A 22732-nucleotide genomic window follows, 5' to 3' on the forward strand; every position below is an offset into this window, starting at 1 on the left:
TTTTTAAAAAAGTGTGTGTAGTGCATTATTCAGTTTATCCTCAGATTTGTTGTGATCTTTTGAGTGAGTGTCAGAAGATACTGTGAAGTCAAATTGTAAATGAGAACTCCATGCTAATAGGATTTTTTGTGTGTATATGTGTGAGATTGCTGCTCTTTTAGGGACACGTGCAAGTGCAGAATTTTTTCAAATCAAATTTGTTTTTATTAAGTTACCTAATTTGCTAGATATCTAGTATGCTATTGGGAAACTGTGGCCTGGGATAAAAAAATACAAGAAATAAAACTTTTAACGTAATTGGCTTTACAATTTAGAATTAATGGGGTTTTTTGACTATCTGATTTAAATGTTGTTTTGACTTTTAATTCAGTCACCATGATGTTGCTAAGAGAGATTTTTTTTTTCTTGAGGTTAAGCAGAAAATCAGCAGAAATTAAAAGAGCAGAAAGTAGACATACCAAATAATGTCTTACACGTGTTCACCCATTCTTACAGGAGCGTTCAGTGTATCTTGAAAAGTAAATGTACGCTGAATTTACCAAGTTGTGTAGATGGAATATTAACTCTGATTCTCTAGTAAAAATGGAGTTTAGATATTAAGAAAATACAGTAGTGAGGAAAAAAATATGTATATACAGTTTTTACATGACCTAAGTGACAGATGCATTTATACGAAGGAACCATGGTATCTTTGAGCGATCAGATGATGCATTACAGTCTTTGCACCTATTTTCCCCCTGTATTAAATGTGAACTTGTGAAGTTCATAATATGTAAGTTTAAATTCAAAAAAGAAGGTGACAATCTGTTGTCCAATTCTTAGGTGAACGTAAGATGTTACCTGGAATGAAAACAGAAGAAGATGCAAGTATTTTTAAAAGTTACGCTCGGGTATTTAACTAATGTTTTCACTGTATCTTTAAATGTTGGAGGACAGTTTCACTTTCAGAGCTTACTAGGATCTTTATTTGTGTTAAAAAAATCACAAAGCAGTCTTTAATGGATATTTTACAGAAGAGTTAAGAGTAATTTTCTGTGTGATGTTGACTTACCTTATAATGGTTTTAGGTCAGGAATTTCTTTATTTTATTTCCATTTGTAAGGTCATCTTGATACTTTATCATGTTACCAGAGGCACCATAATGCACACCAAAAAAGGAGTTTTCATATATCATAGTTATTTCATGAAAGTTTGGGTGGTTTAGTTTTTTGGTTTGTGGGTGTGGTTTTTGTGGAGTTTGGGGGTGTTGTTTTGTTTTGGTTTTTTTAGTAAAATATTTGAAGATTTAATGAAACACTGTAAAAATATGTGGGTGCTTGTGAGCAACCAGTTCATTTTCTGGAGCAGTTTGTTCTGTTAGTCTTCTAGTAGTACTGAATTGTAACACTGGAGAAAAGTACCAGTGATCTGTCAGTGGGTATTTCGCTGTACAATTTTACTTCACCCCTTTTAAAGTGATAGTGATTAGACTATATATAGGCTTTCTTATTTATAGCTGTTTGAATATTATTTTGACTTTTTAAATTGAATATTATTTTTTTCTAAAATGATCTTAACGTAAAATGGTGTTTGATTTCATCCCATGCCCTGGTAGGTGCTGAGTCAATGATACAGTATAATTTTCAATATTTTATTTTTTCTTAACTTAGAAGAGGTGGCAAATTGAGCAGTTAGTTATTTTTAAGAAGGTCAAATTGATGGGTAGTGTTCATCTACTGTTTTCTACTGATTATATTTTCTTGCAAGGTTTTGATTGTAAAGGAAATGGGGATTTCCGTTGCTGGTTAAGGTATTTGATTATTTCACGTCTTGCTTCTGAATTTAATCTTTACCAGTAATTGTGCTTCCAGATTTCAGCTTCTGATTCCACACATGTTCCTTCAGTGGCAGTGTTGGCTTCAGTGTGCCTGGCTGCGTGTCCCATCCTGCTCTGTCTCTTATGTTGTGCCAACATGGCATCCATTTAGAGAATTTCCCCTCTCTGGCATAGTCAGCAAAAAGCAAAAGGATGGATGTTAAATGTGGAACATGCTAAGCTTTCGTTAGCAAACAAAGAAAACCAAATTGTACTTTAATCCATCCTCCACTGTTAGAGGACAGTGAAGATACAAGTAGACTGAGCCAATTAAATACCATCTGATGGATGTCTGAAACAGGAGTTGAGAGGTGCGGGATCTGTCCTGGTTAGAGGCAGATTCTGTGCCTGTGGAATTTGGCATTTTTCAGGATGCTACAGAATCTAGTACTTTGGCCATATGGTTTGTCATTCTCCTGCAACTTGACACCAAGTGTTTTGTTTGCCTCTTGCTTTGCAGTTGCTTTGCAGTTGCTTCTTGCAGTCTGATTTCACCTTCCCACAGAGGAATTGATGAAAGTTACAGTGCTTGCTACCTATAGCTTGGTGAAACTCAGTTCTAAGAGTCAGGAAGAAGAGTTGAAGTACAGTGTGCACTGGAAGAAGCTTGGAAGTTAGAAGTGTAGGCTAGTGAGCTAAGCAGTTTGTAGGAGGGCATGAACATTGAGGCCAGGGAAGATGAGCTGCTGAGGTTGGGTCCTAGCTTTTCCTTCCTTTTGGTACAGTCAGTCCAGAAAGTTGCTGTGAGCAACCTTGAAAGGCAGAATTTGTCTGTTTTTCTGGCTTTCATGGAATCCATACACAAAATTCATATCTTTGAAAATAATGCCTGTCAAATTCTGATGGAGTTATGACACATAGGTGAAGATGTTAGAAAAGGGATGTTAAGGATAAACAGGAATAAACAACTGATGAATAATTTGTCACGATGAAATGGGAAGAAGCACTTTAGCTAGGTAATCTTTACGTGAGGAGGATTTCTGGGTTCATTGTGTATGAAAACTCTTGTTTATGTTAAAACGGTGAAACTATTTGTGTTTCTAAGCTCTGTAAGCTAGGAAACTGAGGTAAATATTTTCAAGCCATTAACTGCATTAAAAACTGGTATTGTCTTTGCAGGAGGAGAGACTTCAGCATGCAAACCTTCATCTGTTCGGCTTGCACCATCGTTTTCATTCCATGCTGCTGGCCTTCAGATGGCTGGACAGATGTCCCATTCGCATCAGCAGTACAGTGATCGTCGGCAGCAGAACATAAATGACCAACAGGTTTCTGCCTTATCATATGCTGACCAGATTCAGCAACCTGTAACATTAACAAACCAGGTAAGTGGTTTAACAAAAAAGTCATTTTAGATGTAATAAGTCTTTCTCTAAATATATTATATGCCCATAAGTTACAGGATCAGGGCATATGTTTTTGTGGTTGTTTGGTTTGTTTGTTTGGGGTTGGGGTTTGGGGGGGGGGGGGGTGTTTGGTTTTTTTGTGGGTTTTGGGGTTGTTTTTTTTTTTTAAACTAATTAACTCCTGACTCTTCAAGGATGGGTGGTTGAATAAGTTCCTGGAAGCTGTTTTTAACATCTGGCACATATTTATTGTGATTATTCTACTTCTAGCATTTTTTAGATGAGAGTGGAGAAAGATTGTCCAAGTAGAGAGTTGGAAAGAGACTTTAATAATACCTTTTTTTTTTTAGGGCTGTTTGATGTTAGAATGTGATTCCTTTATTACTTGTTCTAATGGATGGTGTTTTAATGCAGAGTCACTGGTTACTGTATTTGGAATAGAGAGGTTTGCACAAAAGACACATTTTCATTAAGGAAGATACACTTTTTTTTAAAAAAAGCAAAATCTAAAGCTATGCTATCATTAGGGTTTTACTACTGCTAATTTACTGCTTGTTATTGCAAGGAGGTAAAATGAACACAGGGATTATGATGATAATGGATGCTTTTGAGCTGTCAAGATGAGTGTTCCTTACCGCTTTTGAGTTGCTAGAACTGCTGAAGTAGCTTCCTAACTACTAGTGCTTGTTGCTAGCCACAAGAGCTAGTACTGCCGTGTGTAAGAGAGAATTCTGTTGCTTTCTTAAAAATGGCACAGGCCAGTTGTGGAGACATGAACGCAGATAGGTTTCAAAGCTTAAAATCCCGAAGTCTGTAAGTCAGAGCTGCAAAATTTGGTGCAGGCTGATGAGGCGTGTTCCGCTTAAAGAGGATCAAGAGTGAAGTTTTTGCTGCTACCAGATTCAGGTCTGTTCTTGGTGTTCAAGATGGCTTCGGTCAAAAAATCTACAGTACCATCAAGAGACGCTCTCTTGCTATTGCTCTGTAGGAAGGCACTTATGGAGAAAGAGGGAAGGATTAGAGAGGATGAGAAAGGTCAAACTAAGTGCCAGGATATTTGATACTAGGATTTGGAGATCTGTAATGACTAGGGCTCTGTGAAGAAAGGCAAAGTGAATGGAGCTGGTAAAGGATGTTTTTACTTTCATGAGAGCCGCTCCGTAGGAAGAATAAATCTGCTCATATATAATAGTATTTAGCTTGAGAAATCTACAAAGGTATTTTATGTGACTTTTTTTAGGTTAAAGGTCCCCCAAAACCTCCACAATGAGGTTAGTGAATCGGTCTGCCAATTAAGAAAAGTTGATGTGTTCCTTAAACCTTTCAAGGTATTTTCTAAGTGTTAAGATCTGGCATCACATTTGTGAGCTTTAGTGTATATTAGTGCTTAGTTGTTCATGTTTTCAAACCAAAAAGCAAGATCAAGTAACTTAAGGATGTATCACCATCTGTTGCTGTTTGTGGTCACAATGGCTTTGAAATGGTAGCTGACTAATAGAAAGCTGAAGAATAGTTTTTGGAGAATAGCCAAGAATTGTTGACCAAAGAATGCAGCTCACTGAGGTGAGCATGTAAATGTAGGGAAAAAGCTGTGGTTGGCTCCGGGAAGTTATCCATATGAAGAAACGATCAGCTGGCCACCTTGATAATGGCAATCAAGCTGTCTTTGCACCACTAACACTATTTCATAGAATCAATGTTTTTATTTTTCCAGTTCCATCTTGTTTTTTCTGTATTGTAGCTTCTGTCTTCCTATTTTACTGTAATTGCGTTGTTGAAGTCTTTATAGTCCTCTGCCTAAGCAGCTCAGAATTGTTACTCCTTTATCCTTTGTGAGCTGCTTTCAGCACCCTTGACTTTGATGGTAGGTCTTTTTTGAAGTCTCCTGACTACTTGCCTTTCATGACTCTTTCCTCCTTTGAGTTCTTGTGCTTCTCCCATCAACAAGTCCCATAAAGAGTTCGCCTCACCAGATTCCAGGTTGTTACGGAGGTTCTACCTGAGCCTCTGCTGGGGAGTCTCAATGGCTTTTTGCCTTTGCACTGCACTTCCGGTTAATCTTATCTACAAAACCAAATCCAGCTAACATCTTAATGCTAGTGAGTCAGATCATCTGCTCTAGACCTTGTCTCTGTGCAAAAAATTTTTCTTGTTCTTTCTCTTTCAATAGGCCTTTTGTCAGCTCCAGTTCATCGATTAAAACGTAACTCTTAATCTTTCTTCTTCTTATAAAAGCCATGACCCTCTATTGTTGAAGGCTTTGTGCTGTCTTACATTTCACCATTGCTGTGGACTACCATCTTGCCTTTCGCTCCAGATGTAATCTGCATGCCATCTAGGTTTTCATGTCTAAATGATACATACATCTTACAGATTTTTTCTGTATGACATTTCTATAGGAATCTTTTTTATTCAAGGTATTGCCTTGAATGTGCTGCAACTTGTTTCTCTCTGTCCTTGATAAAAGCAGTTCTGTCTTGTATATGTCAATTCTGAAAAACTCTTGCGGAGCTCATTTTCTGAACAGTCCTTGTGTGGTTGTTTCATTCCTCTGTTGGAGTCCCACCACTAGTTCTTTCTGTTGTTATGTGCTTGTCTGTTATTAAAGCTTGTAACACCAGACTAACCTTTTAGTAATGGCAAGCTCTCTTCAGTCACATAAGGCGACATACTTGTATGGCTTCGAGTACACATGGTTAAGAAGATCATGTTTTTAACTTGGGCAGCAAAAAGAATAGACTGAACGTCTGTTGTAGAAAGCTTGATAGATTGATCTAATAGCCATAAAAAATAGGAGGAAGAAAAAGGTGACTTTTGGCAGATACAGGAAGTGTAATTCATAAAGGTCGTAAAGGGTAGATCCTTTTAATGCAGCATCCAGTCAGATGAGAAGTTAGGACTCTGAGCTTCAGTTTCCCAGAATTCCGTAACGCAACAGTAGTCGTCAGCAGCCTAGACCATTGGGTCAGCTTTGGTGCTACTGGTTTCAGCAGCCTAAAAGTAGCCCATCTGGGTGCAAGCGTCCAACAGTTGATAAACAGCGAGCTGCCAGCGCCTTTGCTCCTGAGAGCGCTCCGTTACCTCGTCGGTTCAGTAGGGAGATGGGTCAACGAAGCAGGAATCTCCCAAGGTCGGCGGTGGTTGTGTCGGGAGGGCCGGGCAAAATTCTTTCCCGAGCTCCAGCCACCATCTGCTGGCCACAGTGCCGCACTGCATTGCCAGCCTTCCCGCACGGCAGCCCTTTGCCTAGGCGAATGGCTTGTTGCTGGGATCGCCTGCCCTCTCGAAATATTCCATTGTTTCAGTAAACTCGCTTCTGTTAAAGAATTTGTGGAGCAGCTTAGCATATCTTTGAGTGACTCTTTCGTCGGAGGAATCGAGAGTACAAAAGTTGCAAAGGTTACTTTCTTGATCGCTACATTTGCTGAACTTTGTAAACAGAGTATTTTGTCCAAATCCAGGCAAAATTGACTTGCTTGAAAATAAAACCCAGGATGAAGTCTCAGCTTTTGGGATGCTGAAGTTTTACAGAAATAATAGATAGCAAGTAGTTCCTCTCTGAAAGTATGTTTCTTCAGGCTGCAGCAAGATACATAAGGATACTGCTTGTCAGTTGCTAAGAGTAGCTGTTAAGTTTTAGCATGTAGAACAGCAGCATTTTCTGTAAACGATGTCCTTTTGGTAAAAAGCAAAGATGATCTGCCTTATTATGTCTTTTTCAGGTTATTTTTGTGTCTGTCTTTTTACTGAGGACTGACTCCTTTTTTGGAGGTGTATTGTCTTGTTCAAGTTCCCGTAATGATTTTCATTCATAACCAAATAATGGGGAAGCTAGGCCTTGAATGTTAATTTATTGTTTTTATTTCCGCTCTGTCCTGCTTGTTTTTTGATTTGTAAAGGCTTGCAGACCATATTCTGGTATTTGTTGAATCATTCGCAGTTGCAGATTAAAGGTTAGGAAACAGTAATGACAATTTATATTAAAGTTATATAAATTATGTGAGTTTGTATTATACATTACCCTTAAAATATTATTTACATAATCTTCTATTGCACCTATTGCTTTATGGCTATGGTGGCCAAAACTTACTCATCTCATCATTGGCAAGGAACAAATAACAGGAAGATACTTCAAAGCCAACCAGATTGCTTTGTTTTTCACTTATTTATGAGGTTTTAAATTACAGTTAAAAACTTCCGGCTCTGCCTTTTTAAAATATTTTTCTTCAGTAGTTAGGCTTAAGGCTTTTGTTTCCCGAAAACTGCTGGATTGTTAGGGTTTACTTTAAATCTGTGATTCACCAAGTGCCAGGCCTGCTGGCATGATGGGGTCCTGCTCTTGCTTGTGTGGTCTTATCTCTCTGACGAGTGCCAGAGCCAGATTCAGGAAAGCAGTAAGAGCATGTGGCCTAGAGTGAATAGAAAAGATGAGATCTGTGGGACCTTTCTCCTTTAGCAGTAACAAACAGTAATATTTCTTTGTCCAGTTTCAACTGGTTGCATCTTGAGAGTTCAACATAGCCTGATGTGAATGTAAGATAAGAGCTTAAAAGTTTTCACAACTTCAAACAAAGCATTTCTTTTGTGCTGTGCTAATGTTTATCTTCATCATGGATACTCAGATTGCCCGAAACTTGTTTCAGTTAAGTACAAAAGATCAGAAAATTGATTTACCTGATAAAGAAGTTGAGGTGAGACTCCTGGGCAGATTTTGGTAACAAATTCCAACAGTTTAGTTTTCACGAAGCACCTGGAATTCGAAGGTCAGACTGTCTGCTAAACATCTTTCCATCTATATGTATCTAAGATCACTTATCACCTGCAAAATTCTAGGTTTTACTGACCAGATGTTGGCCAGAGATTTTATTGATTGCAACTAGATCATTGCAAAGTTAATGTGTTCTAGCAGGCAGTAGCAAATCCTTAGTTCAGTTACTTCATCAACTTTATTATTAGTGATGGTCAGACTTCACCAGACTCTGTCACTAACGTGAGCATGCAGTTCACTTCAGTAAAAACACTTCTCTCGCTTTCTATGTGTTGCAGGTGTTTTTTAGAAAAATATGTTTATGCTCCAGCAACAAGAATTTCAGAGCGGGGTTTTTCATTCCCTTTCTCTTACTCCCCCTGCTCCCCACTGCTTTTTTAAAAAGTGGTTGTGCTGAATGAGGCAGGACAGAATTGTGGCAGATGGCCCCTCTTTCCTTCCTGGTTTTATTTATTTATTTAACTTTACACTTACCTGTTTCTTACTATTACTTTTATTCAACAACCTTACTTATTTGGGGAAGGAAGCCAGCATAGGAGGGAGATACTCACAAGTCAATGATTAAAGTAATTGGACTGAAATTCTGTCCCTACCTGTGTACAGTTCTGGCTCTGAGTACAATCAGGTTGAAGAATAGTCTTGGATTTCTCTTCTTTTGTTCTCTGGCACATACGCTTTTTTCTCTTTGGTCATTTTTCTAAAAATCTGAAGTTTGCTGTATATTATGGGGAAGCGTTACTGTGACTTGTGGTCATAGCAATTAAGTGTCAGTTTTGTTGACCCTCTGGAGACACCATCTATTATGTGGCTGCCCACCATGATATGGGATTAGTGTTGACTTCCTATCCTATATTATTGTGATGCAAGAAGGGTTTTGAACAGCAAGTGGTGTAGATGATGGGACTGGTCCATTCAGTTCTTTAATATGGGAGTCTATTAAGTAGGTCGTTACAATTGCAATTCTTGCTAAAAATTACCCTTATAAAATCTTCATTATTTATTCTGTTTGTAAAATGGAACACGTACTATACACAGGCAGACTTTCTCTTTTTTCTTTCTTTTTTTTTTTTTAAATGAATGTGGATGCTGATGGATCTTTCTTTTTTAAAAAATTCTGAATTAAAGCATTCCATTAACAGAATATATATAATCTGCTCAGAATTTCTCATAATCAAAATAAAATGCAATTAAAAAGGAACAGTGCCATCTGTTTTTTTGATAACAAAGCGTATGTCTGAAGTGAGAGAAATATGTTGTTTGTTCCTTCATTCATTAAACCTCAAAGACTATGCTAGCTAAAGTAACACACCTGAGTTAACTAAGTCATATTTTCCATAAAATATGGTTTGTTTCAAATGTGTTGAGTATACACGTAAGTGGGGCTCTTGGTTGCCTTTTTTTGTGTTTATTTGATTCTTCTTTGTTTAGACTAGTTGCTTCTCAGGTTGCTTTTCAGCACTGTCATGTGTGTTTGGTTAATAGGTAAGAAAATAAAATTTAAGTTTCTTAGTTGTAATTTTCATCATGGTACCATCATCCCAGGTAGTGGTACTGTTTCCATTGAGGCATAAGTGTGGACCAGTCAGAATGTGGTGGATGTTTACTGACATGTATAATTGTAATGAAAGTAGTTTCTGGTCTCTCAGTCTTGAAATACAAACATATCTTTTGATTTGTATTCCATCTTCAGGAAGATCTGAGGTTGCAGTGTTGCTGTCTGGCCACCAGATAGAGACTGAAGCTTGTGCAATAGGATTTTTCGTTTTCTTTCCTTTTTTTTTTTTTTTTTTCTTCTTTTCTTTCTTTTGTGGTTGAGCATTATTTGAAGCCAAGAGGGAAATCAGTATTACTCCAATGATAAAAAAAGTCTGAGAGTGTTACTGTATAAAATGGATAATGACCACTGTTCTGTAGTCTTCCATCATCAGTAATAAGGGAACAAGAGTCTCCAAAGGATCTTGGAAAAAGAAGAGAATGTCACAAAGTTTGCAATATAATAGGCGGAGGAACAAAAGGTCAATTCTTTCTCCTCTCCCCCCCCAAAACTTTATGAACCGAGGGCAGCAAAATAGCACCTGTTAAAAAGTTCATGCAGGTTAAAGTGTGTCCTCAGAAATGTGTGACTGTCTAAATGCACAATTAAAAGCACAATTTTCAAATAAGGTACTGGCTGCAAGCAATGTAGGGGTAGCCTGCAGAATTTTAATTATTTATAATCGGGGAACAGCAACAAATTAGATGATTCCCCCCACCCCCACCCCCCACCCCCGGCTGCTTATTTCAGAGTTGAAATTTGAGAATTTTTTTTTTTAAGTACACAGGCAAATTTGACTTACAAATTAAAAAATAAACATCAATACTTGTCCTACAGATTCCCTTTGTAAGTTAGAGCAACCTTATGTCTGAATAGTTATTCTGAACTATGGAGTTCTTCCACACTGAGACCATTTCCTCAAAACTCATAACCTGTGTAACAGAGACCCCGTGCTGGTCATGTCAGCCTAGGACAGAGACTGGTCCCCGCCACTATTCGTGCACCACAGTATGGTTTCTTTTACCAGCAAAATCTACCAGTGTTCCCATGTTCCAATAATCTCTTTAACGCGGATTAAGAAATCTAAAGGAAATACTTGCATTTGAAAAGCCTGTAACAGTGACAGTTGGGATTAGGACTAGATGCCATGTAGTTGTTTAATAGTGCCGTGGGAGAGAACCAAAAGAGATCATATTTAGGTGTGGTTTGTTTAACGGTTCACATTTGTTTTGACAGATGAAAGGAAGAAACAAAAAAGTTTTGTAAATGTCAAATAGTTTGTTTAGGAAACTTTAAAACAGGCTTTCCTGATGTTTACAAAATGGTCGTGCTTGTAATAAAAAAGAATTAAGGAATTAATTTGGTAAACCTGCTTAAAGGAAATTGATGGTAGTGGGCATATCCAAAAGTGAAGTGACTGGAACAAACACCTAGGGCATGACTTGGGTTAAAATTCCCTGACAGAAGTTTTAACTGTATCGCATCGCCTCTGAGAAACATTCCCTAATCAAAAAGACCACAAGTCAGCAGTCTTGCAGGGGTGTAAAAATGTTATGTGGGCGTATTTGGAGGGGTGTGCATCAAAGCTTTGAATTGCTGTTTTCGGGACCCTTCAACTCCACTGAGTTTTTGTACCTGTTGGGAGTGCCAGCCTCATGTGGATGCAGTAGGCCTTCTGGAAGCGCCTTGCCTTTCCCCACCTCTCCCTCGCTCGTTCCCGCTCTGTCTTGCGCTCTCACTCTTGCTCGTGCTCTCTTCCCCGCCCCCCCCATCCACCCTGCGCACCCACTGGAGGAGAGCACGAGCTTAGCTTTCTAGTCCGGTTGCCTGGGTACCTGAGTTCAGGTCCAATTTCAGAAGCACAAACTCTCTTTATCGCTTCTGTTTGTGAGAACTTTTTTTGGTCCCTTCAGCATGATTTTTTTTTTAATTTGGTCATTGAGCAGAAAAAAAAAAGAGCTATTTGCACAGCCACCATCATAAGTATTAAGTAATACCATAAAAGATAGAGGAGCAGTTACACTTTTCCAGTTCATTTATTAGTCCAGCAATACTGATATAGAAATCAGTTTTCATTATTTTTGTTGACGGCTTATGGTCTTTCCTCAGCTCTGCAGGAGGCTGCATATCAGTTTAACTGTAATAGGAGGCAGCAGATGAGATTAAGTACTTGGAAGTGAAGAGAGTTAGGAGTGTGAGTGTATTTGATGGCATGAGATGAGATAATGGGAGATGAGAGTTGGAAGGCTGAGCATGGTGGTGCTTGGTCACCTAACCCTCTTAATAATGAGTAAGGAAGTAGAAGAAGCTTTAACGTACATGAAACAAGCTTTCCTGCAATGGAATTGCTTAAATTTGCCCTGTGGTTTTCTGTCACTGGGAAGAGAGGGAACAGGGAGAGGCAGGCTAGGGGACCAGTCACGCTAACCTCACCACTCTCTCTCCTAGCTCCCCATCTGACACTCTTATTGGGTGAGACAGAGAAGTTGCCAGAGCTTGTCTGGTGGTACAGTTGTGCTATTAAGTAAGTGTCTGCTGAGCAGGTAGTCAGCTTTAGCCAAATGAAGTGGTTTGTGACTTAGTTTTTTGTGCCTTCTCTTTACTGGGGGTGCTACTCGCCTCTAGCTTGCCACTTGGAACTTTATCTTTTCAGGAACTTTATCTTCTCAGATTTCAAACTAATCTTAAGGAGGAATAGAAGTTGATTTGTTGATCCAGAATTTACATGGCATATGTGTGCAAAGAAAAAAAGAGGCACACAAATAATTTTATCACACGTAAGTCTTGTTTCTTCAGGAAACCAATAAAAAAAAAGGCCTGCTGTTGAAGATGGTTTTGTTCTAAATATAGTCAATTTTAGCAAACACAAGTGAGGAACATAACTACCTTTTCAGGGACATTGTTTTAAAACTTTGAAAGTAGGTATGGTGTTCGTGTACATGCTTTAGATTTCTTTAGATTTTCTTTACACTTTAGATTTAGGCCTGGATATTGCAAAGCATGGTAGACCTGAGGTTTTCTTATTTGGAATTTAATACAGTTTAAATGTGGCAAACTGCCACAGTTCTCCAGTAGTTGTTATTACTGTTGACTTCCATTTGTGGTTTTAATGCAGCTATACATTAAATACGGTTACAGTTCATGTATTGGTCATGAGGTAGAGGAGTAATGTCAGCAAGAATCTCTGTTGTCGAAGGAGCTATATTTTTAACTGAGGGAAAAGCTGTTTATTGGGATTAAGCCTGTTAGGCGCAATGGGAGGAGCGGTAGGAATCTTGGGATTTTTTTTTTTTTTTTTCTCATTTGTTAAATATATTAAAAAGTAACTTAACTAAACTGCTAATTTCTTTTGATTACTACATTTGTTTTTCTTTTTTTAATGTCAGCTTAAAGAAAAAATTGTTGCAATGAAATAACTAATTTCTGTGAGGAATATGACAATTTGGTGTAGTAATTATATCATTAAAGTCCTAGCTTTTTTTCCAAGTTATGATATGGTCATATTACAGAGGCGAATGCCCCAAACTTTCCGTGATCCAGCCACTGCTCCATTGAGGAAACTCTCCGTAGATTTGATCAAAACATACAAGCATATTAATGAGGTAATGTCTCCAGCTATCTTTGTAGTGTGTGTCAATGTGAAGTTTCTGTTTACAACACATTATTAAGTATATTTGCTGTGAATAATCTCGAGAAGAGGTAAGAAAAATCAAGCTTTCTCTCTGTTGTTCACATCTCATTTGAGATCACTGATGTCATGGTCCTGCTTTCTGTCCAGCACATAGGAAATTTTTTATCCTGGGATTTGTTTTCTGTTTTTTAAAAAAAAAAAGTTGAGCTTTTCTGTTGCATGATAAGGAAATATGAGTGGCACAAATGCTCTTTTAGCTCATGCTGTAAACCTTTATGAATGTGTCTGAGGACTTTTAAGGAAAATAGTAAAATGTTTTCCCTGAATTATTTAGTTAAATATTATTGGCAAATGTAAAATACAAAAATTATATGGTTGATACAGGAAAGCATCAATTAGTTTCTAACTCTTTGGCAATTGTAGAAAATGTGAAGGGATTTCTGCAGCAATTACTGACTTCCTTGGAATTCTTCTTTTCCAGTCTTGTAGAAAGAGCAACTGGTAACTCTTGCTTCCAGGCTACTTACCGTTTTTAATTTTGCTGTGTGAATAGTTTACTGCAATGCATCTTTTCTTTTTGCACCTATGAACTCTAGGGATCAGTGTTATTAGTACATTTGTTTAGATCTACTTTCTGAGTTTTTAAATTATTCATCAAGACTTTGCTTTGGTATAATGTCTTGACTTCAAATAGAGTGATAGCAGGAGAGGATTGTTTGTTTTTCCAGTAGTAGAAGTTGCATTTTAAAATGACAGGATTAGGTATGATTATTATAAAAGCTGATTCTATTCTTTATTGAACTGATATTCTAAAAAGTGCTCTTAAGCAATATACTTTTCATGTTTAGGTTTACTATGCAAAAAAAAAACGGCGGCATCAGCAGGGCCAAGGAGATGATTCCAGTCACAAAAAGGAGAGGAAGGTTTACAATGATGGCTATGATGATGACAACTATGACTATATTGTAAAAAATGGGGAGAAGTGGATGGATCGTTATGAAATTGACTCTTTAATAGGCAAAGGATCCTTTGGACAGGTAATGTGTATCAGCTGAGCAACCTAGAATTCATGTGAATCATAATACGCATTTCATTTGAAGTGGTATTCCTGTTTTATTCTGAAATTAAACTCTCTTTTTCTTAATCCTATTATACTGAGTGCCTGCTCAAGACACTCGTATTTTGCACTGTTTCTTGTTACTGCAGATAACACTGGAATATACTTCAGTACGTAGATCTGGTAAAGCATTTTGCAATGAGCAAATCCTCAGCCTTTTGCTGTCAGTTCACGATTTTAGCTGTTTGGCTTGGGTTTTTAAAGTAAAACAATAGTGTAGTGCTAGGGATTATCTGTTACAAATGTTACTTAGTAACATGTGTTTTGGCTGTTTGTAGCTGTAGCCAAGGCTTGAGAAAAAGGGTGGAAGAAGGATGGAGCTTTTCTTTTGTTGTTTTTGTTAGTTTTTCACAGATTTTGCCAGTTGTTTAACAGTATTGTTTTTGATGATTTGCTAATTGCATTTGGATATAATGCTTGCCTTAGTGAAGCCTCAGTTGGAGCCTCAGTTCTATTTTGTGACATCACTGCCATAAGTATAACATGATCAATTGTGGCTTTATTGTAGTATCATGTAAGAGAAAAAATTTGAGAAAAAGAATTTAACTGGAAAGAACAAAAGTTCTAAAAATGTTTTCTCCGAATTCAGAAAGTGAAGAAAGTTTAGAAAGTGAGTTTTGCGGTATTTTGAAAACTCAAGAGATTTTACTGATGTATTTGACTCTTCTCTTGCAGGTTGTAAAGGCTTATGATCGAGTGGAACAGGAGTGGGTGGCTATCAAAATAATAAAAAATAAGAAGGCTTTCTTAAACCAAGCCCAGATTGAAGTGCGACTGCTTGAGCTTATGAACAAACATGACACTGAGATGAAGTACTATATAGGTATTTAAGTAGTTATTCTTCATTTTTATTTAATCAAATTATGAATGTTTTAGATCTTGCTATGTAGTGTAGGATGCTTCTGGTGCTAAAGAAATGAAAAGAATAATGCAACTTTTAAAATTATTATTTAGTGCAAATTTTCCGGTTTGCTTTGCAACAGGACCAGATCCAGAAGAAGAATATATAAAATTATTTGAGATAACAGACTTGTTACTTTGTAGCATTGAGATCTTTTGTAGAATTTTCTTTTTCCAGTTAATGATATGGACACCTGAAAGAAATTGCCATGGACCAGCTTTTCCACAGAAGCTGTGATCTGTGGTAGTTTGCATCTCTTTCACTACTTTGAATGTATCTTAAATTGTCTCAGAACTGTCATGGATAAGAGTGTGCATATTTAATGTAAACCAGCATCATACAGTAGTTTTATGGCTAGCTTAATCATTAGTTTTTGATTTTGTGTGTTTAAAAAGCTCAAAATTTTGTATAACAAAACTAAGACTTCTGTAAATGTTAAGACTTGCCCATTTATAGCTCAGAAAATATTTTAAAGCTTATGGTTTTGACTGTTCCTGTAGGTTGAAATGCTGTTCCCTTGACTTATTATAATGCTACTTGAACTTTATAATAATGATGAAATTCAGTTAGCTCCTGTAAAAAATTTATTAAATCCCGTCTATCCTCTGGAGTGGAGAATTGGGAAGAAAAATAATGGAAGGAAAGCAACAGCATGTTGTAGAGAGAGATGGAGAAGTATGAAAAAGAGTGATTAAGGAAAATGAAACTGGTTTTAAGCATCCTTTAGTTTGTAGAAGCTGAAATACTGACAGCTATGCTTTTCTGATTTGAATGGATATATTGGATTACTAATTTTTCTTTCTGACATTTAGAAAGAAACCTTTGAAATAATGTTAATATACATTGATATCAAATTATCTGATGAGTATTCAGTTACATTTTAACTTGTTTTATAGAATATCTTTAGAATACATTTTACGTATTCAGTGTAAAAGTTTTTTAAGGTATTTTGAACTTAAATTTATTAATGACATATTTACATAAAACAAAACCTAAATTTGGCAGTATACTACATCAAAAAGATGTTTCAGGAACATTAAAGACATGGCCAGTTTCAGATTAATATGCAACAAATAAAGATACTATAGGCATCATCAAATAAGCTCTTCCAATTTTAAATTTTAGAGAGGCTGATTGTAACATCAGGTAAAATGAAATGGACCAAAACATCATATAATCTCCCTCTGTGAGCTAAGGCAGGATGGCTTTATATAGAGAGCAATGCTGAAACAAAAAAAGGAAAAAAATTTCTGATAATTTTGAACAGTGGAGAAATAATATATGCTATCTCTGCTTAGGCAGGTGATTTTAGGCTTGTTTCAATCTGATTTCTAAATCTGTTAGGGTATAGTTGAATAGTTCCCTTTTATTTAACACAGTATTTAATGAACATGACAGCATCAGTAAAGATCAAAAAACCCAAATAGTTAATGTTTTGAATGAATACCTTGTATTGCATGCTGTGCAAAAACTGACCATGGAAAACTGAGATCTCTAGGCACTTCACTGGAAAATACAAATATAGGAACACTTGCTTATGAACATACTTTTGCAACAAGACTTAACTGAAGCATATTAATGTAAAAAGTAAGTTGTCTGTAGAACATGTGGACAATTCACCCTCATGTAGACTTTCAGATACATGATGCTGAGAGTGGCGGAATAAGGCTGAAAGCGTTGCAAGTATTACAATATACTGTGTGATGTAAAATGTAGACTTCAAGGAGAACATGGTTAAATACACTGTAGCCTGATTTTTAAGGACATAAAGTTTAACAGCTTACGCTTCTGTCAGATCTCCTCTAGTACCTTCAAACCTTCTGACTGGTCTCCTTCAGATCTAACACAAGTGTAAGAATGCATTAAGATCTTCAAGTTCTGTGAAAATTGGTGGTAGAGTGGAGGAGAAATGTTCAAGTGTCACGTCTTCACTGAAGGAAAGATGCGGCAAGTTCAGCTCTTGCCCAAACTATTTGAGCTGTGTGGCGGTTGCAAGTGGTACTAGCAGTAGTAGTAGTAGTAGTAACAAATCAGTTGGACTAAGTGGTGTTTCTTGTCAAGGTGGCAGGTCCAGTAAGCTTAGGTGGTGTGGGGAGGAATTGGAATCTAGTGTAGGAAGACCACAAGGATGTGAAAAGGTGCTGGTGCTTTTGCGGTGGGAGGATAGTGGAAATATGGCGAAGATGAGAAAATACAAAAGGTCTAGACAATGATGTATTGTAAGAACTGGCGTCAGGGTGGAAGCAAATGGTATCGTTACAGGTAAATCGCAAGGGACACATGAAGAACTGGCTTATGATAATGGCAGAAAAAAAATCCGTAGGACACCAAGTAATGACCTGAACTGAAAATCTGAATTCTCATTGTGCTAATATTGGTTCAAGATTTTATTATGACAAAAAGAGGAGTGTGTTGATTTTTTATCTGAAGGCTGAAGTATTTTTCCTTTTTCAATTTTCTTTTACTTGTGGCAACCAGCCTGAATGATTGAGACACTTGTAAACCCTGCTTGCCTCTAAACAGATTAATGTAATGAATTTTTCACCTATTTAATGAAAAAAATTGATTGGATTTGGACTGGATTGGTTGCTTTCATAAATTGAGATTATTCCTGATTGAAATGAAAATAATGCCCTTGGGATATTGATCAGTTTTATTAATTGAAGTCATCAATTGAAGTCACAGCTTATAAATTGCAGTAATGTCTTAGTATATTTTAAATGAATCTAACAGTCAAATATTTTATCTGTAAATATAAGGGCAGTTCCTAATAAAGACTTCAGTCTAAAATGAGATATCTGCTTTACTGTTGAGAATGTCGCTGTATTTGTACTTCTGTCCAATCTGCTTGGTCTTGAGTACAATTTTAGCTTTAGAAGCGTGGAGAAATGAACTGTCCGCTGAAAAACATTAAAAGTGTTGTGACAAAGGTGGTGTGACACACAGTTGGCACTTCTTGTCTTTTTTGCTGATATTTTTATTTACCCAGAAATGTGTTTGCCTTTGCTAATAGGGGAGTGAGAGCTAATTTGGGGGGGGGGGAATCTCTTCTATCTGTTAAATCGGTTTTGGTTAATATAGCTTTACTGAGGTACACCTGAGGACATTTCAGATGTGTAAAATGTCCCCCTGTAACCTAGGCATGGCAGCAATATTCCGTAAATAACCATGGATCTAGAAAAAGAAAGTAATGCTGTATTATCTTACTCAGAGGTCAGCTTCCTACATACTGATTAAAATATTTAAGCATTGTGTTGTAATTAGTATTTAATACTTACCACACATGATATATGTTAATTATTTTCTTCCCCTTTTTAAAGTGCATTTGAAACGCCACTTCGTGTTCCGAAACCATCTCTGCTTAGTCTTTGAAATGCTGTCCTACAATCTGTATGATCTGTTGCGCAACACCAACTTCAGAGGTGTCTCATTGAACCTGACACGAAAATTTGCACAGCAAATGTGCACTGCATTACTTTTTCTGGCGACTCCTGAACTTAGTATCATTCACTGTGACCTAAAACCTGAGAATATCCTGCTCTGTAACCCCAAACGAAGTGCTATCAAGATTGTTGATTTTGGCAGTTCGTGTCAACTTGGACAGAGGGTGAGTATTAGTAAAAATTCTAGTTATGCTACTGTTGCATACATATGAAAAATTTTAATATTTTTAAGTCATAATACCTAGATAGCTAATTTAGTCTTTATTAATGATGACTTAAATGAAATATTAACTAATTTTTACATAGGGTGTTAAGAGATCAACAGTCCATAGGAGCTTTAAATATGAATTTTTAGTGCAAGAGCAGATAAACTTCCACCATAGTGATAAAATTCCCATCTTTCTTTTCTCCTTGGTTATGTTTTTATGCTATGTGAGTGCAGAATGCATCAGCACTTGATTGTAGAAGTCTGCAGTGCTATTAGATAAAATACTCTTTTATTATTTTCTTATTCCATATGTATTACTCCTTCCACTTTAGCATGTCCTCTATTTAGTGTGCTTTGGAGATAAGAAGATATTTGAGGGTCGAGACAGTGCAGTAGCTGGCTCTTAAATATACTGGTTATAACTAAGCCGTTTTTAGAAACACTTTAGCAAATGTGGAAAGACTGACTTGAGTTTAGTGGTGGTATTACTGAGTAAAGATGTATATGTGCAAAGCATTTCCAGGACGAAGGGCCAAATTGCTTTCTGTTGACAGTTCTTCAGATTCTTCAGACAACTATTAAATAGTTGTCCAAAAATTTGTAATTGTGTCCTGCTGTTCATGTACTTTGAAGATGAGTGCATTTTTTATTTGAGCTGTTAGAATCTGTTGAGCATGGTCTATTCAGCGTAGCCAATTAGCTCTATATTTGCTTTAAGAATTGTTAAAATATATACAGTAACTATTAATATATTAAGGTCATAAATAATTGTGCTTGGATGCCAAAGCCTGTTTTCTTTAGGAAGAGCTTTGAATCATATTCCTCAAGTGTTTCATTTGTACTGACAGTTTGCTCACTGAAAAGTTTATCAGGATGTACTATTCAGCTTGCACCTTATAGTCTAATACAAATAGACTCTTTCCTGGTTGAAAGAATTGTATTTGGCTGAGCAAGTAACCACTTCCATTCAGGGTACCTTTGCTTTAGTTGTTTGCACTGAAAAAAAAATGTTAGCTAGAGTGGTAAGGAAGACTTCTATAGATAGAAGTTAGACTTCAGTTTCTTTGAAAAAAGGATTTTGAGCCTTCCCAGGTCAGTTATGTACCTTTGGCAGTTTTATCTATAAATTTGTGAATTGTATCTTTTTGCTTTGAGGGTGTTAAAAAAACACCAAACCAACCAACCAAAAAAACCTCCGCAAAAAATGCAACATTTGCAAAAGAGATGAAGTTTCAGGAGTACGACTAGTAATACTGCAGATGGGATCATTATATGAGAAGAATTAAGAGACCTCATGGACTAACTTTAACAGAAGTCCCCCAATTCTCTTTTGAGGAGTTGGGGCTGGCCAGTAGCACCCTGTCGCTTTTTCACCATAATAAATTTGGGAAGAGCAGGTCAGAATATTGAATATTGTATTGAAAGCAGTGGTGAGACATACATTTAGATTAATAAGAGGACTTTCTGCTATAAATTAGAAACGTTTCAGCCCGGGGTGAAGGAAGACACCAGGAGGTGGAATGAAAGCTTGATTGTTTAGGTCAAAATAAGATAATTTTGAGATGTTAAGAAGCACAAATACAAACCCTAGTGTAATTCCTCATTAAAGTTAACTTCAGTAGCGGTAAGGAAATAACAGTACCTTTGCGGAAAGTGCTGGATAAAATTGCATGTTACTTAGAATATAAAGTACGGTTCTGTTTTGGATTTTTTTTTTTGTTTGGTTGGGGTTTTTTTGCTAAGGGTTTTGGAGGTTTCTTTTTGTTGTTGTTGTTAAGGTTTTTTGTTTGGTTGTTTTTTTTTTTTTTAATAATGCCTACAGTTGAGCCAGTCTCCAGGTTTAGAATCAAGATGGAATTACCTGTCTTGTGAAATGAGCAGGGTAGTTGGGGGTGGAAGGAGGTTGCTTTTTCCCATGTGTTGTTGTCTGGTTCCTGGAATGACCTGATAATTTAATCTCATTTCATCACATCATAATTGTGGCTTTTGATCTTTTACTGTAGATTTTGTCTGAAGTGTTATGTGATTCTGATGTGGCTTGTGGAATAGTTTTTCTTTGGGTGATAGCAGAATAAAATCTTGTTGTATGATTACCTGTAATTGCATGAGATTACAGTCATCAACCCTAAAGTGTAAAATACTGTCATCATGAGTGAATCTGCACTTTTTTTTTCTTTTTCTTTTTTTTTTGTGAGAGTGTGAATGATAGTATTTTCTTAAGAATTAACATTTACGTATTTTTATAAATGTAATGTATAGATACTGTTTAGTGTGACTGATACCTGGGCTTTCCCTACTCTAAAAATGTATTTTATGGTAGTTCTGTTTTGTACTACAGAATCAAAATAGCGCTCTTTAGATGCTGTGTATTACCTTTAGATGCTTTTTATTTCAGATATACCAATATATCCAGAGTCGTTTTTATCGATCACCAGAGGTGCTACTGGGAATGCCTTATGATCTTGCAATTGATATGTGGTCCCTTGGGTGTATTTTAGTTGAGATGCACACTGGAGAGCCGCTTTTTAGTGGGGCAAATGAGGTATGCAGCTATATTACAGTACAAATAACTTGATTATTTTTTTTTTTGGTTCACTCTCATCATGACTTTAATCTGTTTAATTTTAATGCATAAATTAGGGAAGACTAGTAATTCTAAAAGGCATAAATGTCAATGACAGCAATGTCTTTTGTCAGAACTCTAAATTGCCTGTTAATATTTTTCTGTTTCTGGATCCCCTCCTTACTCCTCATTCACTAATTTGTTTTGTACCTATGGGAGTTTGCTTAAACTCAGAACTAATTTAGAACTTGTCTGGGTAGTTAACATTTTCTTCCCATGTGACTGTAGAATATCACTCGCTCATACTTCTCAGCTGTCTGTCACATGTTTTTCACAAATATTCTTTGTTTGGAACAGGTGGATCAAATGAATAAAATAGTGGAAGTTTTGGGGATACCACCTGCCCACATCCTTGACCAAGCACCAAAAGCAAGGAAGTTCTTTGAGAAGCTTCCAGATGGCACTTGGAACTTGAAGAAGACCAAAGATGGAAAAAGGGTAGGTTACATAACTAGGATGAGAATATGGACTGTCTCTTTAAAAAATATGTATTAAAAAATGGTAAGATGTTACTTTGCTTTACATCCCACCTTACTGAAAATGTAACTTTAAGCTTTGTTGTTGTTTATTACTGTTCCATGTTGTAAGACAGGTTGATTAAATAACACTTTCTGTAGTGTTGAATAGTTTCTTTTATTTGACTGACTTCCTTTTATGGCATGTTTAAACTCTGCACATCCAAGGCTTACTATATCACTTGATTTCAAGCAATTTTTAACTTCCCAACAGGAATACAAACCACCCGGAACTCGTAAACTTCACAATATACTAGGAGTTGAAACAGGAGGACCAGGTGGACGTCGTGCTGGGGAATCGGGTCATACTGTAGCTGACTACTTGAAGTTCAAAGACCTCATCTTAAGGATGCTTGATTATGACCCTAAGACACGAATTCAACCTTATTATGCCCTACAGCATAGCTTCTTTAAGAAAACAGCAGACGAAGGTACAAACACAAGTAACAGTGTGTCTACGAGTCCTGCCATGGAGCAGTCGCAGTCTTCAGGAACCACCTCTAGTACATCTTCAAGCTCAGGTAAGTTTTTCTCATTAACTGATAACAAAATTGTATTTTCTAATCACATCAAAGGAATCTTTCCCAGATAAATGTAATCTCTTTTTTTGTTGTTGTTGTTAAAAAACAAGTATGTCAGTCATACTCATCAAAACAATTACTTTAATCAGCTGAAACAGGTAACTGCTCCAACAAAAAGTTAGAAGTAGATGAGCAAAAATGTGCGTGATTATCATAGGTCTTGTATTTCTACCTTGAAGCAGTTTAAATATCTTCATGCTGTCATTTTTT

General features: G+C 36.7%; 1 protein-coding gene across 3 annotated transcripts in view; it reads left to right on the forward strand.

Moving 5' to 3' along the window:
• Positions 1-22732, forward strand: part of DYRK1A (dual specificity tyrosine phosphorylation regulated kinase 1A) — a 58136-nt gene that overhangs the window by 32764 nt on the left and 2640 nt on the right. For 2 of the 3 annotated variants that reach the window (XM_075708164.1, XM_075708167.1), the window contains exons 1-9: positions 2971-3184; positions 10668-10671; positions 12991-13105; positions 13983-14171; positions 14927-15074; positions 18473-18759; positions 21199-21345; positions 21724-21864; positions 22156-22462. In XM_075708164.1, the coding sequence (XP_075564279.1) occupies positions 3052-3184; positions 10668-10671; positions 12991-13105; positions 13983-14171; positions 14927-15074; positions 18473-18759; positions 21199-21345; positions 21724-21864; positions 22156-22462 (1471 nt within the window). In that variant the 5' untranslated portion in view covers positions 2971-3051. Of the gene's footprint in view, positions 1-2970; positions 3185-10667; positions 10672-12990; positions 13106-13982; positions 14172-14926; positions 15075-18472; positions 18760-21198; positions 21346-21723; positions 21865-22155; positions 22463-22732 lie in introns of those variants that run through there. The other variant, XM_075708161.1, reaches the window with a different exon arrangement.

This window comes from Pelecanus crispus, chromosome 1 (genome assembly GCF_030463565.1).
Source record: "Pelecanus crispus isolate bPelCri1 chromosome 1, bPelCri1.pri, whole genome shotgun sequence".
NCBI lineage: Eukaryota > Metazoa > Chordata > Aves > Pelecaniformes > Pelecanidae > Pelecanus > Pelecanus crispus.